This window comes from Xiphophorus couchianus, chromosome 19 (genome assembly GCF_001444195.1).
Source record: "Xiphophorus couchianus chromosome 19, X_couchianus-1.0, whole genome shotgun sequence".
Classification (NCBI taxonomy): Eukaryota; Metazoa; Chordata; class Actinopteri; order Cyprinodontiformes; family Poeciliidae; genus Xiphophorus; species Xiphophorus couchianus.
In genome coordinates, this window is record NC_040246.1 from 16,312,703 (window position 1) to 16,327,470 (window position 14,768).

The 14,768-nt window shown below is 40.8% G+C and overlaps 1 protein-coding gene across 2 annotated transcripts in view; it reads left to right on the forward strand.

Moving 5' to 3' along the window:
- The first annotated feature begins 308 nt into the window (after window positions 1–308).
- The window catches only part of kif26ab (kinesin family member 26Ab), an 80,401-nt gene continuing 65,941 nt past the window's right edge, over window positions 309–14,768 (forward strand). The window contains exons 1-2 of one of the 2 annotated variants that reach the window (XM_028000361.1): window positions 309–754; window positions 2,241–2,459. In XM_028000361.1, coding sequence (XP_027856162.1) covers window positions 620–754; window positions 2,241–2,459 — 354 coding nt within the window. In that variant the 5' untranslated portion in view covers window positions 309–619. Of the gene's footprint in view, window positions 755–1,804; window positions 2,066–2,240; window positions 2,460–14,768 lie in introns of those variants that run through there. The other variant, XM_028000362.1, reaches the window with a different exon arrangement.

The window sequence follows — 14,768 nt, forward strand, 5'->3', positions numbered from 1 at the left end:
TTCTTCTATACAAGTCTAACTTTGAAGGCTTGTTAACCCAAAGAAGACAAAAAGACAAATGTAGGCATTCTTGTGTTCCAGTGACACTTTGTAAGTAGATACAAGATAATTAGCCTGAGGTGATTCCGTGTGTGTGGGGTTACAGGCAGGACTGACTCTGTGTTTTACATCTTCGTGAGGGGGATGATCGAGCAGGTCATCACAGCCTGACAGGGGGGAGCTTATAGCGGAGAGAGAGGGCGGCTGAGTGAGAGAGGGAGAGTTGGGTGACGAGATGGAGGGAGGCAGGAGATCAGTGCGCAGCAGATGCACAAGGTGCTCCTTGTTCGCTCTCAGATCTGTAGCAGCATCAGTCACAGATTAGACATGAGCAACCTCGAAAAGTAGCCTCTTAAAGTGGATACACACCCGGTGGATTGTACTTGTCTTTTTCTTGAACTCCAGATCACTGGAAACCCGGGAGGTTATTATTTTACGCACACGTGCTCAACGCAATTCCCTGGATGTTGGGATTAAAAACCCTCTCGGATCTTTTCTGGCACAATGAGACTCGTGAATTTAATGGATCTAAGCACCAAATAGGAGTAAGATCTATTTTCGGGCAGCGCTTGCAGCCGGCATGGCTTTACCAAACTCACAGGGCTCTCCCGAAGCAGGGAAGCCCAGCCCCAACGTCATAGACCTGGGGACTATCTTTGTTGACTCGGACATCATATTTGGCTTTACAAGTCACCTGCTAAGAAGAAAAACAAAGGTAAGAGCGACTCTTCGGGGATTAATAAATACTTGAGGAAATATGATGAGGGAAAACAGTTGGGATCCAGAAAAATGATGCGCGCTGGAGCGCTCCTCTCCGGGATTAGAACGCATCTTGCAACAGCCATTCTCTTTATCTCAGATTAATGAAAACTCTTCATTTAATTATTTTTTTGGGGGAATTCTAAATCTCATTTTTTTATTTTTTCAGAAATATAACCCACAATTTATATAAATCTCTACAAAAATGCTAAACTATGAATAATAGTGTTGCATACATAGAAAATCAGAAGATGATAATCGTAAAACGTTCTGGACATGTTTGTGTGAAACTGAGATTGTTATATCGCACATAATTCTCTATTCTGAATCTATAACGCTCTAAAGGTCTTCAGATTATCTCTATTTAACCTCAAAACTATTAGAGAAGATGTTTTCTGGCTTAAATTGGAGTTTAACATGGCATATAGTCTGTGATATGAAATGACACGTACAAAACTAAGGACAGGGACAATTTAGAAACCCTTTTCAGGGGTGGCCACTGTGGCTGACATCACCCACATGAAATATTCAAAGTTTACTAATTAAATATTAAACCCATAGTGAAGCCCTTTAATTCCGTCTGAGAAATGCCGTTTTGTTCTTTACCCAGACGATGGCGTCAGAGTCCCACTAACTACGCGCAGGGGCGATGCTCTTGGACTGAAAGTCGTTCAATTTTTGATAAACTACCTTCTTAGTTATAATATATTCTCTCTTTTTTTTTTTTTTATCGAAGTCATTGTTTTAGATTAATTATCTAAAGTGAATCTACTTGATCTAATTTCAGGATTATAAAATTATCATTTTTAATTTCCATATTTCCATTTAATGTGTAGAGCAACACGTTTACGTCCGTATACGAGAACAATAAAAGAGACATCTTAAATAATTTAGCTATCAAAAGAGCTTTTAAACTTTCTACTCCAGAATAATAAGACCCCACCCCGGGGGAGAAAGTTTGTTTGGCCCTCCCACTTTAGCAGGGTACGCCGCCTCCTCTATTGATCTGCCAAAAACTCCTGCGCAGCTTGCAAACTTATGGAGACGCTCACTTGTTACTTTCGCTGTGCAGCTCTTGCCAACGTGCAATGTGACAGATGACAGTGAGTCTAATCTTCAGAGTAGCCTATGGCTCTGCCTCGCGTTTTTCAGTTTGACTTTGACGAAAGATTCTCCTGAAGGTGTAAACCTCGGTTCTGGGAGAATGAGAACGTTTGAGTGCATTTTGGCTTCTGATGGAGAAGTCCTCCACAGCCGCGTGTTCACTGTAAGTGTGTCACAATCGAGGCGAACTGTTGACTATGTCTCCATTTTCGTTTAACCTGCATCTCTCTGTTTTGCGCACTCAAAAGGTGCTCTTGTTCTCAGGTTTACCACTGTCACCTATGCGCACCTGACGCACGAACTGCTCACCTAATAAACTTTTCTATCTTGTGCTGAAGGTGGAGGGATGTCCCAGTGGAGAGTCCGTGGTGAGTCCCAGGAAAAGATTTCACTCCGCGGAGGAAGCGCGATGCAGCAGCCGTCCTCCACCTGAGGGCGCCGGGTCAGTTTCCATCACCGAGTCGGAGGAGAAAGGAGGCTTTTGCCAGCAGTGCCAAAAGAGGGTGTCCGAACTGAAGAAACAGGCGCAAACTCTGGCTGACCACAGCTCCTTAAAGGTTAGTTTATATTCCCTCAGGGAAATCTTCCTTCCCCATTTAATTCCCCCCACCATATATTGGGGCAAATAAGTGCCCCATAGGGTTTTCTCAATCTGGTCGGGTCTAAGTAGGCCTGGGCTTACAAAACTCTGATTGTCTTCACTCAATAGAACCTATATGGTAAAACCAATTGGACACCTTAAATTGTACAGTACATTTAGGACCCATGTGAGGTAGCTGGAATCCCAGACTGTTGGGTGCCATACTGGTTAGAGACGGGCTGACAATAGTTCCCACATGGGATGGTTCAGAGGCCACACAATGGCCCCCAGGTAATGGCCTGTAAAGGTTCAATGGAGGATAACCTGTATCAGTCCTATATGTGTAGATCAAAGAGAGAATTGCTAGTCAGGAGTTTAAAGTACAATTTCAACATGTGGCCCATCCTGTATGGAAATACTGTATAACCTGTGGCAGCAAAACTAATCTGGCACTCTACATGGGTGTTGGCTGGCTGTTAAGACACTGAATCTCAATTGCACATCACTTTTAGGTACCATATTAGTTCCAGTTGTTTTAACCACAATTTGTAACATGTGGACAATATCAGCTGGGAACCATTTTTAGCCAATATCATATAATATTGGCCCATATGTGAACATATGTGTGGAGAAGGTAGTTTTGGACTCCTGATTATTAATTCTCACTCTGAGTTGCTGAAACACTTCTTTCAAGATATTTGTCTCCTTCAGTTGTTCTTGCCCTTGTTATTCACTTTGGGTTGAAGGACAATGAAGCTCCACTTGCTATTTTCTAACAGAACCTAGAAGACTCTCATCATTCTCTTGTAACATTATTTATTGCTCTACTCGACTTCAAATGCTGGCCTTGGATGTGAAACTGGACGCTTTTGAGACATTTAAAGTGGCCCCTTTGTTCGACCAAACAATGCTTACCTTTTTTTATGTCGATGTTGGGTGTGGAGGGAATGGGGGTTGTCCACAGGCCTGAAACGAGTGGGCTGCTCACGTTGGAGGCTAAGGAGGAAGTTCAGTCCCAGTCGGCCTTCGATGTCCATTGAAAGTGTTCCTGTGCTGCTGCTCCCACAATTCCCACCACTGTTAAATATAGGTCTTGCCCCCACTGTTGTGGCGGGCTGGGTTTGGCCTCTGGTCCGTGCTCCTTTGTTGTAATTTTTTGTCATTAATTTCAACATGAGATTGAGTTACATCACTTTAGGGTTCACCTGTAATCCCACAGCACCTGTGCTTCACCCGGGAGCAGCTGTTCAAAGGGACAAGGGGACATTTCTCAACCACCTACACTTCTTATGTGTGGTCTGTCCATTATGAAAAGTTCAGAGCATATCAGTATTCAGCTATCAGGTATATCCACTTCATATATCCATAAAGGCTTCACTTGAGTCCTGTCATCTGTCATTGGAACTGACCTCTTGTGTTTAGTGATAGACCCTCTGGCAGCACTTTGTGGCTCTCTCCAGGTGCTCTATGAGGAAGAAAGAGATGAAGACCTCCTCTTTACCCACTATTTGCTCTTGTTGATGGCTAAATGAGGCCTTAATTCCAGGGTGGCAAGCAGTGATGGCTGGATACCGTTGTTGTGCGGTTGCTGTGGTATGGCCTCCTCTAGGCGAAAGGATAAAAACCTCATTGTCTTTTTGAGGTTTGAGTAGCTCACCTGTTGGGCCTCATAGGATGGATGATTGGTTCCAAATTACTTCCTCCATGGAGGGTATAAGGTCAGCTGGGTCATTCATGGGGCCTGCTGGTGTGTCTGGGATCCTGCAACCTGCTTGGATTTGGACAGTGTTTGGGTCTGTCCTGGGAAAACCCGAGAGCGAAGACTGTTTACCCGAGGTCACACTTCCCCACCCTCCCAATCTGCCTGCAGACCCTTTTTTTTTCTAAAGAGGAAGTCACTCAGTCCCCAGACATCCCCTCTCTCTGCATACTGTATTGTTTCAATACAGTAGTAGTATCAGGAGGACTAAAATTCAAGGAAGAGTGAATGTGCTTTTCAACATCAAGCCTGCTGGAGGGAAAGTTGACTTTTCACACACTCTGAAGCCTCCCAGACAGTTTTTTTTGTATTTTCCTGTTTGGGTCTGGAGGAACGTGCTTACAGTATGTCCCACAAGAAAGCTGTGGAAGCGAGGGCCTCTCCCTTTATGTCTGCGATTCAGTACAGCTTTGTAAAAAGGCCACCAGTTGTGTGAGAAAACAATGTGCAAGGAAAAATTGTTCTCAATCCAATTGAGATCTGGTCATGGTCTTCATCCAATCTGATTGAGCTAGAGTTATTTTGCAGAGAAAAAAGATGCAATTCTGGAGATGTGCAGAGCTGGCAGAGACATTCTTTGAAAACTTGCCACTGCAAATGCAGAGCAAAACAGGATTCTTTAAAGCAGTGGTCCACAACTTCTAACTGGGATCCCCTGTTCTTGCACTGAAAACATTTTTTGGCCACCATCATCACCAAAAAATGCTTACATGCACACCTGTGCAGACACAAAGATGCAGAGTTGCATAGTCTCATGCCTATGTGCACTTTTGTGTTTGCACACATTTGGCACCAATACCAAAAAGAACATTTCACTAATTAATCATTAATTTATTTGCAGTCCTACAATTCTGTCTTTCTTTCTTTCATGCTGGATGCCTTAACACGTTTCATGTTGTCCAGACATTAAATGCTTCTGTCTAAATGTAGGTACTAACCCCCATACTTTATTGAATCAAGGGAATTGATTTATATACCTAAAACTGTGATGATGAGTGATTCAGTCATTAGTGGTAGACTGCCTGTATTCCTTAATTTGAATAACTTTAAACTGCTAATTATGGCCGAATGTGGTGGCTAAGGGATGATTTTAGAAAAAGATTAGTGCTTAAAACTCCACATCAAAGAAACCACTAAGCTTCTTACTGTAATCAGAGGATCTGTCAACAATTGCTGCAAACTGATAGGAGTTTGACTGGAACCTCCGCCCACAACTTCTCACTGCAGAGCGAAAATCTCTGACATGAAAGAATCCCTAATATGAAGTTAAGAGATACATTGGTATCTTGATTAGATGAAGGAAAAATAACCAAATTGTTTTCCCGTTGCAGACCTGCCATCTTCTCTGTGAGCTGTTTGCATAGGAGCAGAGGGAGGCCTAAATTAGTTAGTTCACAGACCTCTGTAAATGTAACAAATCACCCACTGCCAGGAAAGATTATTATTCCTCGCCTCAGGCCAGGTTGAAGCAAATCAGACCAGATAACACACAAAAATTTATATCTTTCCTGTTTGAAAGGGATTACTTTAATTGCATTTGCGGAGCTCACCGAGAGATAACATTCAGAGAGAATGAAAGTCAGAAAGGTTGGATTTCTTTTAGACCACAGGCACATCTAAAATCTTAAATATTCTCTTGTTTGTTTAAGCTGAATCTTGTTTGTTAAAACTAAAGTGGAAAAGTGAAAAAATACAGACCTACTTTTATTTGACAACATTTTGCTCTTAACATTTTACATTATACAATTTGATATATTTTCTCTGCAGCTCTGATTGAGTGTTAGAGGATCATTTTCCAGCTGGCACCTCGCCCTCAGTCTCAAGTCATTAGTTGCCTCTGAAACGTTTTCATCCATTGTTTGTTAAAGAAATACATACCCACAGCATAATTCTACCACCACCATATTTTACAACAGGTATTGGGTCTTTAGGGTGATGCTAGTGTTAGCTTCCTACCATGTGTAATGTTTTGCATTAAACGAAAATATTTAAACTTTGTTCTCATTTGAGTAGCACCTTCTTCTGTGCATTTGTTGTGTCCTTTATCGACTGCGACAAACTGAACTTCTTATGTCCTTTCTGTGTCCGTTCTTCCATAAAGGCCAAATATGGGAAGTTTGTGTCTAATAGTTTTGATTATTCCACCTGAGATGAGGATCTCTGCAGCTTTTCCAATGTTGCTGAGTTCATTTTGGCTTGGAATCAAAGTAAAATACTTTGAAAATGACAAAAAGTAAAACTTGACACAGTGTATGAATACTTTGCCAGCAAAGTCATAGTGATATCAGTCCTTTTAATGTCCAAGTAATAAGTCAGTGTTTTATACACTTTATAGCTCCTTAATTGTCTTATAATATGTTTATACTGATTACAGAAACTTGGATTCATCAAAATGATTCAGTGCTTTCTATTTTCTGAGCCATTGGAGTTTGCTGCAATGCAGAAACTGCAGATTGCTTCTACTGGTACTGTAACAGTTCCTATTAAACATTGAGATTTATGAATATAGAAGCAACAGTAGACCTTGTGAGGTAAATTAGCATGCAGACGGATTAAAAGATAATGTCCTGCAGGCCTGCAAAGGGTTGAAACTGTTGGAGGTTAAGGTCAGCCTCGCATTTCCTGGGACCTTTGCACTGTGGAATCAGAAACCTTGACCATTAAGCAGGCCACTGGAGACCATCTAGTGAATCTACAACCAAGTGGGATCCTGTACATGGAGAGAAAGTACACTACAGCTAATCATGTCTCGTATGTATGCACAAAGCGTCTCCGGCTCTTATGGATCGTGTATATCCATGTGACTACGAATGTGACTGCACAAATTAATTTATACCATCAGACTTCTTGCAGATTTTTTTCTACTTTGAATTAATGAATTATGGGAGGAATAATTTTCATAAATGACTCACTGGGATTCATGTTGGATTTGTTTCATTTTTGTTCCTCATTTGATCATCAATCCATTCAAATGTAGGTCATGTTGGTGTGTCTGTAGGTGTCTCAGATCAGGTTCCTGAAGCAGCAGAGAAGCTCGTGTTTGATGCATTTAGATTGCGTCAAGGCCGCACGCCTTTCTTTTTTGCCCAAGGCAAAATGCTCAGTTTTATTGGAATATTTCTTTAAAGATAGCAGTGATACGCATGGACGCATGCGGATGTACAAGCAACTGCAATAAACATGAAAAAGTCAGCTCGATTTAACTGCAAGGTTTCTCACGCAGATTGTCGCTTCTTCCTCGATTGCTGACCTCTGTCCTTGCAATCAGTTGTCGTAAAACGTCTGGTAGATTAGCATTTGGGGCAGGGGGCTGCTGGAACAGGTGTGCTTTGCCAATTTCGCAGCAGGAGAGCAGGATGGAGTGACTGGCAGACAGATGGAAGGAAAGACTTTGAAGAGCCCTCCCGGTTGTGAAACTTGAGATAACGTAGAGTTAAAACAGTTCAGGGCCATATTGTTCTGTGCACCTTTAAACACCTGAGCCCCAGAGGCTCTCTGTCATATTTGTGTGTGTGCGTGTGTGTGTGCTCAGCAGCCTGTTTCCCTGCAAAGAGCCTGGGAGGAGATGAGAAACGATGCCGGAGAAGAGAGGAGATGAGCTGTGCTCCTGCTTCATCCCTGCATGCAGTGTGACTTCTGTTTTATGGCATGTGGCTATATTAAACTGTAGGGCAATAATCTGGTGTCAAGTGGTGCAGAGACCATAGACATCAGTCATGGTGCTACTGTGCAGCACTGTATGTTTGAGCAGTAGCAGCATGCAGTTGTTTTAGGCCAATTTACTGCTCTCTGTAGATGTTTATACATTCTCCTTCAAGCGAATGGATAGATTTTAGTGTCGAAGAATCACTTTTCTGTGTCAGGCTGTGAAACCTTCTTTTTAAAGGTCAAAATCTGATTTCTGGATTTGATCAGAGGTTCTGAAAAAAATTTTGGTTAATAAATTACTTTTATCCATTTTATTTGTTTATAAACTACTGATAAAATTTTTATTTATGTCCATAAGCTGTTCATCATTTTGATAGTAAAGCATAACTGGCAGTTTATAAGAAATCTTAATTTTAAATTAATTAACGTAATTACTTTTCACGCCACAACAAAGTACTGCTCTTTCAGTATCTTGGCAATGGGAAGTGCTTCTGCATTTAACACACTTAGTATTACTGTAAATAAAAAAAAAACTCAGATTGATCAGATCAAATTCACTTCTAATGATTTTTTGACAACCAGAATCGACATGTCAACAAAAGTCTTTATCTATTAATAAATCTTAACCTGCCGTTCATTTTTTTTCTTTTCTTCCAAACACTCCAGGTTAACCATGCTTTTTAAATAGTGAAACAACTGTGTCAGTTGTTATGTGCAGTGCAGTGAGTTTCTCATTCACTTGCTGCTTGCAGATTTTCACAGCTGGCTCTGCTTTCGAAGCACTTTCACCAGCCACTAGCCTCATTTTCTAACCTCCGGGCAACTCTGGAGTGACGGTCAAATCTTCACTGTGTCCGCTGCAGCTTCATTCTACATCTTTCATTTGCTGAACGGGGAAAGTGAATCAGCCCCAGTTGTTGCTCGCTGGTCCACTACTTATTGCAATAGCAAGGGGCAAATTGCCAAGTTAGTGCTGGTAATGGGTTCAGGCGGTGCAGTTGCAGGAGGCTGATGGGTTTTGGTTAGAAAGAGAGTGAAGCCGATGCTCATCCCCATTCGTCAGGAATCGGCCGGAATGCAACACCTGGAATCACTGCCACTCTTTCCGCCTACGCTGCACTTCAGGCTGCTCAGATGAGCGGCTCCACTGCGGACAGGATGAAACAGGAGCTGACACACAACAACACCCACATTCACAGGTTTATCAGGATGCATCGTTTTTGGGCCATCTGGTTGTTGCTGTTGTGTCTTTGGTGCTGTAACGTTTGCAGAAAGAAGTCCAGATGTTCCCAGAGTTACCTGTCAAAGAAAGCGTGCTTAAACGTGGATATTCACACCTTCAGAGGTTGAAAAGGTTACAATGGCTTATTTATTTTGGAAATGGTGTGAAGAGAATACTTCAGTTCAGTAGTTTTCAGAACAACATGAGTACTTCAAATGTTCATTGGTAACATTTTCTAGTCTTGATTAAAACTCTCAAGTTGATTAAAGTCTTGAAATGTCAGGCATTCAAATTCATAGATTTATGCCCATATATAAATGTTGTCCTTGCCTGTATGGCAAGGGTTGAGCAAACAGGAATGCACACAATACCTACGGGGGTCATTGAAGAAATACAAACAGAACATAAAATTTTGACAAAAATGTGGTAAATTTGCAGATTGCTACACACTAAATGTTTGACAAAGTCCCTATCAGACTGACGTTCTTCACCCTCTTGTGCATTACTGCATGTAAAGGCATCTCACTCACAGCTGATGGAGGTCAGGATGGCTGAGCAGTCTAAGGATCTGCGTTCAGGTTGCAGTCTCAGTTCGAATCCCAGTTCTGATATTTTTGACTCAGGATGTGATTCATCGTAACATGCACTGTACCTGATGACATCAAGTTAGTGCCTGAAAATCTTTGGAAAGTTTCCATTCGTGTCGCTCAAGACAATGCAAGAGTTTCTGGTCACACACCATAATCAGGATAAGTTTTGTGAAAATCAATTGCATGCTTCTTTTTATTTAGGCTGGGTGGTCATTTTTAAAGTTTGAATGTTGAACACATGAACCATTGATCTCTGAATTCCTCAAGGGCCACAGTCCTGCAACTTTTAGATGTGTCCCTTGTCCTGCACACTTGAATTAATTGGTGAAACCGCCTCACTAGCATGCTGTCAAGCTCCACAGAGCTCTGCTAATGAGCTAATATTGGAGCAAGGTGTGCTGAAGCAGAAAGACATCGAAAAGTTGCCCTTAAGGACTGGAGTTTGAGACCACTGAAAGCCATTCTATTTTTGACTGTAACGGTTTGTCCAGAAGGAAGACCTCTGTGCCCAGTCGAAAATCTTTTGCCGCCTTTGATTTGGTTTGGACATTTTCAGCTAAATCCATCATCTCTTTAACTTTGTTGGCTTCCATTTTCCTGCTGAAGAAACATATTGTAAGTTGTTATGCTAGATGTTGAATTTGTAGTGTTTATCTATTGCTTTCTTTTCAATCCTGCTAAAAATAATCACGTCATAATTATTTTACTGGTTCAATTACATTATCTTCTGATCATGCATCTGAGTTTATCCCTCTGCATTTATTCTGAATCATTCTTACATAACCGGTAGGCAGTGCTCCTTGTTCTGCTGCAGCAGTCTACAGCACCTCTGTTCTCTCACTGTCTTCCACTCTGTGTGTGTTTGAAGAATGATTATTGTATATAACAACCCTCGCCTGAAAGAGTTTGCTGCTGTTTGGCAAAGGATTACAAGTTACAAAGAGCCAGACTGAAATGAACAATGAAGCTGAAGCGCAGTCTGAGAGGGCGATGTGACACAGCACTGCACAGATCTACAGAGCACGAGAACAGAATGGCAGAGGCAGAAATGTCAGTGAACAAAGAACACAAATGAAACTAGATGTGCAACCATTGGAAATGCATCAGCCTGACTTTGTGGATCTAAATATGTAACAGTAAAAGTCTGAAGTCTGAATGAGTGTTTGCTTCTTTCTTTAATCTCTCAGCATTCAGCACTATATGTCACACTGGAGTGATATGCGCACAATCCGGGCGGTTTGCAGTCAATTATCGAGTCTGATTTAGAGTATTGGAGAGACATTGTTGTTGAGATAAATTTTCAACATGGTGCGCAGACACCGATGGGCTGGAGGTAATCTCCTACTGGCTCCATAAAATGTGCTCAATTGACAGCAGGCCTTGTGGTAGCAGACAAATCGCCTGGCTTATAGCGATGTGCTGAAAGAGAATGCCAGCGTTGTGCATCGTTGCCAAGATGGATATGCAGACAGCAAACTCTGAGCTGTCTGGGCGTGGCTCCCATGTTCAGGGCAAACAGGGGTTTAGCAGAGTGTGATTCCTGAGTTGGAGCCGACTTAGCCTTGTTTGTTTTATTCCTTTGACAGAATCAATAAAGAAATTACATGTCATCTGTCAGTTCAGCATTTGGCAACATGTACTTTCAGAAATAACCAGCCAGGCAAGCTGTTTTGGGATTTGCTTTTATGAAGGCGCTTTATGTAATGACTATTTATTACAAGAGACACAACAAGCCAACTTACGCTCTTCTGAAGCCTTAACTATTTAAAAAAAATGTTTGTGCAAGATTAAATGATACATTTAATTTTTGAAATAAAGCTAAAAAGAATAACAACATACCTCATTTCCTTTTTTAACTTCTCAGAATATAGATAATATTGTATTTCCAAAAAATCATTTCAAAATTAATAGCAATGGTGTCCAAATCCATATATGTCTGAAAAAAGTTCTAATTTAATTGTCAGAGATAATAAGATATGACATAATTCATTTATTTATATGTTTAAAGGAGCATAAAGAAGTAGTAGTGTTACACAGCTCTGTACTTAATATTTCCCATTTATTTTAATACTAAGAAAACATATTTACAAGTTATTTTTAACTGCCTTCAGCATCTTGTGCAGTTACTGTAATTTGTAGTTTTAATTGAAAACACCAGTTTTAGTTTTCTCTGGTGTTATGATATCTCAAAAAGCTGCTAAGGTTTCCAAGTCCAGCATGTTAAAAGACTGCAAAAGATGAAGCGCTGAAAGGAAAACCAAACAGCTTGGCTACAATTGCTGCAGCATTTCCTGCATGTAAAGTCTCCAATCTTGATTTAAAGAACAGCCGACATCCCTTCATAGATGTTTCGTAAGATTAAGTGAGAGATGGACGAACTGATTGGGGCCTCATCTATGATGAAAGAAAGAGTGAAGCCAAAAAGTAAATTAGCTCACCCATATGGGGGTTGGGCTCAGATTCATCATCCATTGCAGAGTTCAGAGACAAGCCCCCACTCCACCAGAACCAGGAGACCCTGAGAAAGACCCAGACCATGCTGGAGGAACTTTATTTTAAATTTAGCCTGGACCTGGGAGAGGGATGTCTAGACCTGTTATCTGGGATCTGATTTTGGATAAGCTAAAGACCAGGAAGGGATGTATGGATACAGATGAATATTTCTTTTTATTCCCTAAAGAACCTTTTACAGACCAACAGCAGTACGCTGTGGTTGTGGTTTGTGGAAACTGTGTAAGTGCACCAGTTTGCTTTCACATCATATTTCTCCATTTGTGTCTGTTAGGAGGCACACAAGCATTTTCCAGTGATTCTATTTGTGTAATAGCTGATGGATTCTGTGTTATGATTGGTAAACAGGTAACGTTAACTCATCTCCCTGGACTTCCTATCTAAGCTTTGGGCTATTTTTTATCATCAGCGACTTCATTCTGATACGTATATATAGTGCCCCATAAATCCTGGCGAGGTGTGAAAATGCCAGTCAAAGTTCACATTGCTCATGTTCATTTCATGCTTGAGCATCCAGCTCCGCGAGCGAGGGCGACTGTGTGTATTGATGATGTGCGGATGTGCGTGTAAGCACCAGAGAGAAAAGAAAGATGAAGCTCGCTCAAAGTCCCTCCATCTTTTCCACTTTGCAGCAGAAGTCATCCATCTCTCTGGTCGTAACTGCTACCAATTTATGATTGCATTATTACAGTCAGGCTTTTGTCCTCATTGTGACACACAGACATATCTGGTGGTGACCTGTTTGCTGGAGATTGTGGCTGGACATTGCTTTTATGTTTGTAAAGCTCAGATGGTTTTGCTAGTTATTAGATTTTTACTTTCTAAGCTTTCAAGGACATGGAAATAACTTACATTTCAATCCCCTTTATGGAAATATCCTGCATTCTAGATTTGCTCCAAATCATTACGACACATTGCTTTAGAAAAGAAAGCTGTTTGTTCACCTAGCATTTTTCTTTCAGCCTTAAATGGCCTGACATAATAATTTGTCTGCTGACATTTGAAAGGAAATGGCATAGCCCTTCATTCTGCAAAATGGCAGCCAAGTTGGTTTTATTTCCATAAAAAAATGTGTTGTTGAATTTCTCAACAAGCAGAGCACTGAAAAGGTCATCTGCAGCCTTATGGATTTTCATAATGGATTTTTTTTTGAAGAAAAACTCAATAAAGATACAGTAGGCGTGTGCTTTTCTGAGATTGGCACCTGAGGTTCTTTGAAGCAGTTCAGCAAACTTATGTACTTTTAGGAAATAGAGTATCTAAAGGGCACTTTTTGACTTTTTGCCTGTTAAAATGCTTCTTTTAATAAAACAACACTGTGGTGAGCAGGGAGAAGTCAGAAGGTGTTGAAACATTTTCCAGTGCAAATGTTGAAATGTTTTTCTTGCAGCAGAAAACTTTCACCAGAGCCAAATTCACCAACATGCGCACAAATATTTCCAACAATATACCATAGGTCGGAAATCAACATGTGACAGGAGGAAGCTGGAATCGAACCTACAACCTTATGATTGCAAAACAACTACCGGTACTCTATCACTGAGACAGTCACCCTATGTGGAGTCTAATGTCTTCATATATCACATAAACACTTGTTAATATTGGTTTATTTGGCAGATTTTTAAAAACAACTGGTTGACAAAAATGTAGCCAAAAAGATATTAAAATAAAATGGTGTTTGCAGTTTGAATCTGGCTTCCTATTATTCTTTCACAGAAACAACATAAGCTGTTTTTAAGACTCCCAGGAAGCATCCTGCCATCACATCCAAATGAAACTGCTCACTTCACCAAATATTTTGTTGTCTTTTGCTCTCCTGTCTGCAATGACTTGGACCAAGAGTTGCTGATGTTCCTAAAAACAGCCACACATGAATAATTAAATTTATATTCAAATAGCAGAGCTTTACTGCCTTAAAAATGTTGACATCTTGAGATTGTCATGACTCCCAGCTGATGCTTGTTGAAGTAAACCTTCCATCTCTTTTCTTTTATGACCGGCCTCCCATTAATAGATATGTCCTTTATGCTTCCCCTCTTGTTGTCGCCGTTCTGTTTTATGATGTCACTTTCTTTGGTGGAGAGCTCTGGGCTGCTTTATTTCCTTCATGTGTGTCAAGCACTTAAACTTAAACCTTTCTGTTTACGAGTCTCAAACTGCCTCTTCCCGTCTCTCTACGTTTCCTGCTCACCTCAGCATCGCCTGTAAAAGATGAGGCATCCTGCTTGTTCAGGGAACTTTGTGGTGCAAACCCCCCCAGCGAAGCAAACAGCTCCCCTGCTGAGAGTGACATCAAGCTTGCAGAATTTCCTGCGAAGAGTGTGGGCTGTTATGTGGCTCCCCACGTTTATTCTTATCCAAATACCTTTTTTTTTTTTAAATTTAAGTTAGGAAAGTCAAGATTTTTTGTGTTTTGAGTTGTTAAAGATTAGGCATTTGTTAGTGTTTAATAATCTGATACCATTATAACCAGAGTTTCTTCAGTAAAGATTTTCATTTTTCATTGTTGGGGAAAAAAGCTTATATCTTTTTTTGTTCTTTTGATGGATGATTGTC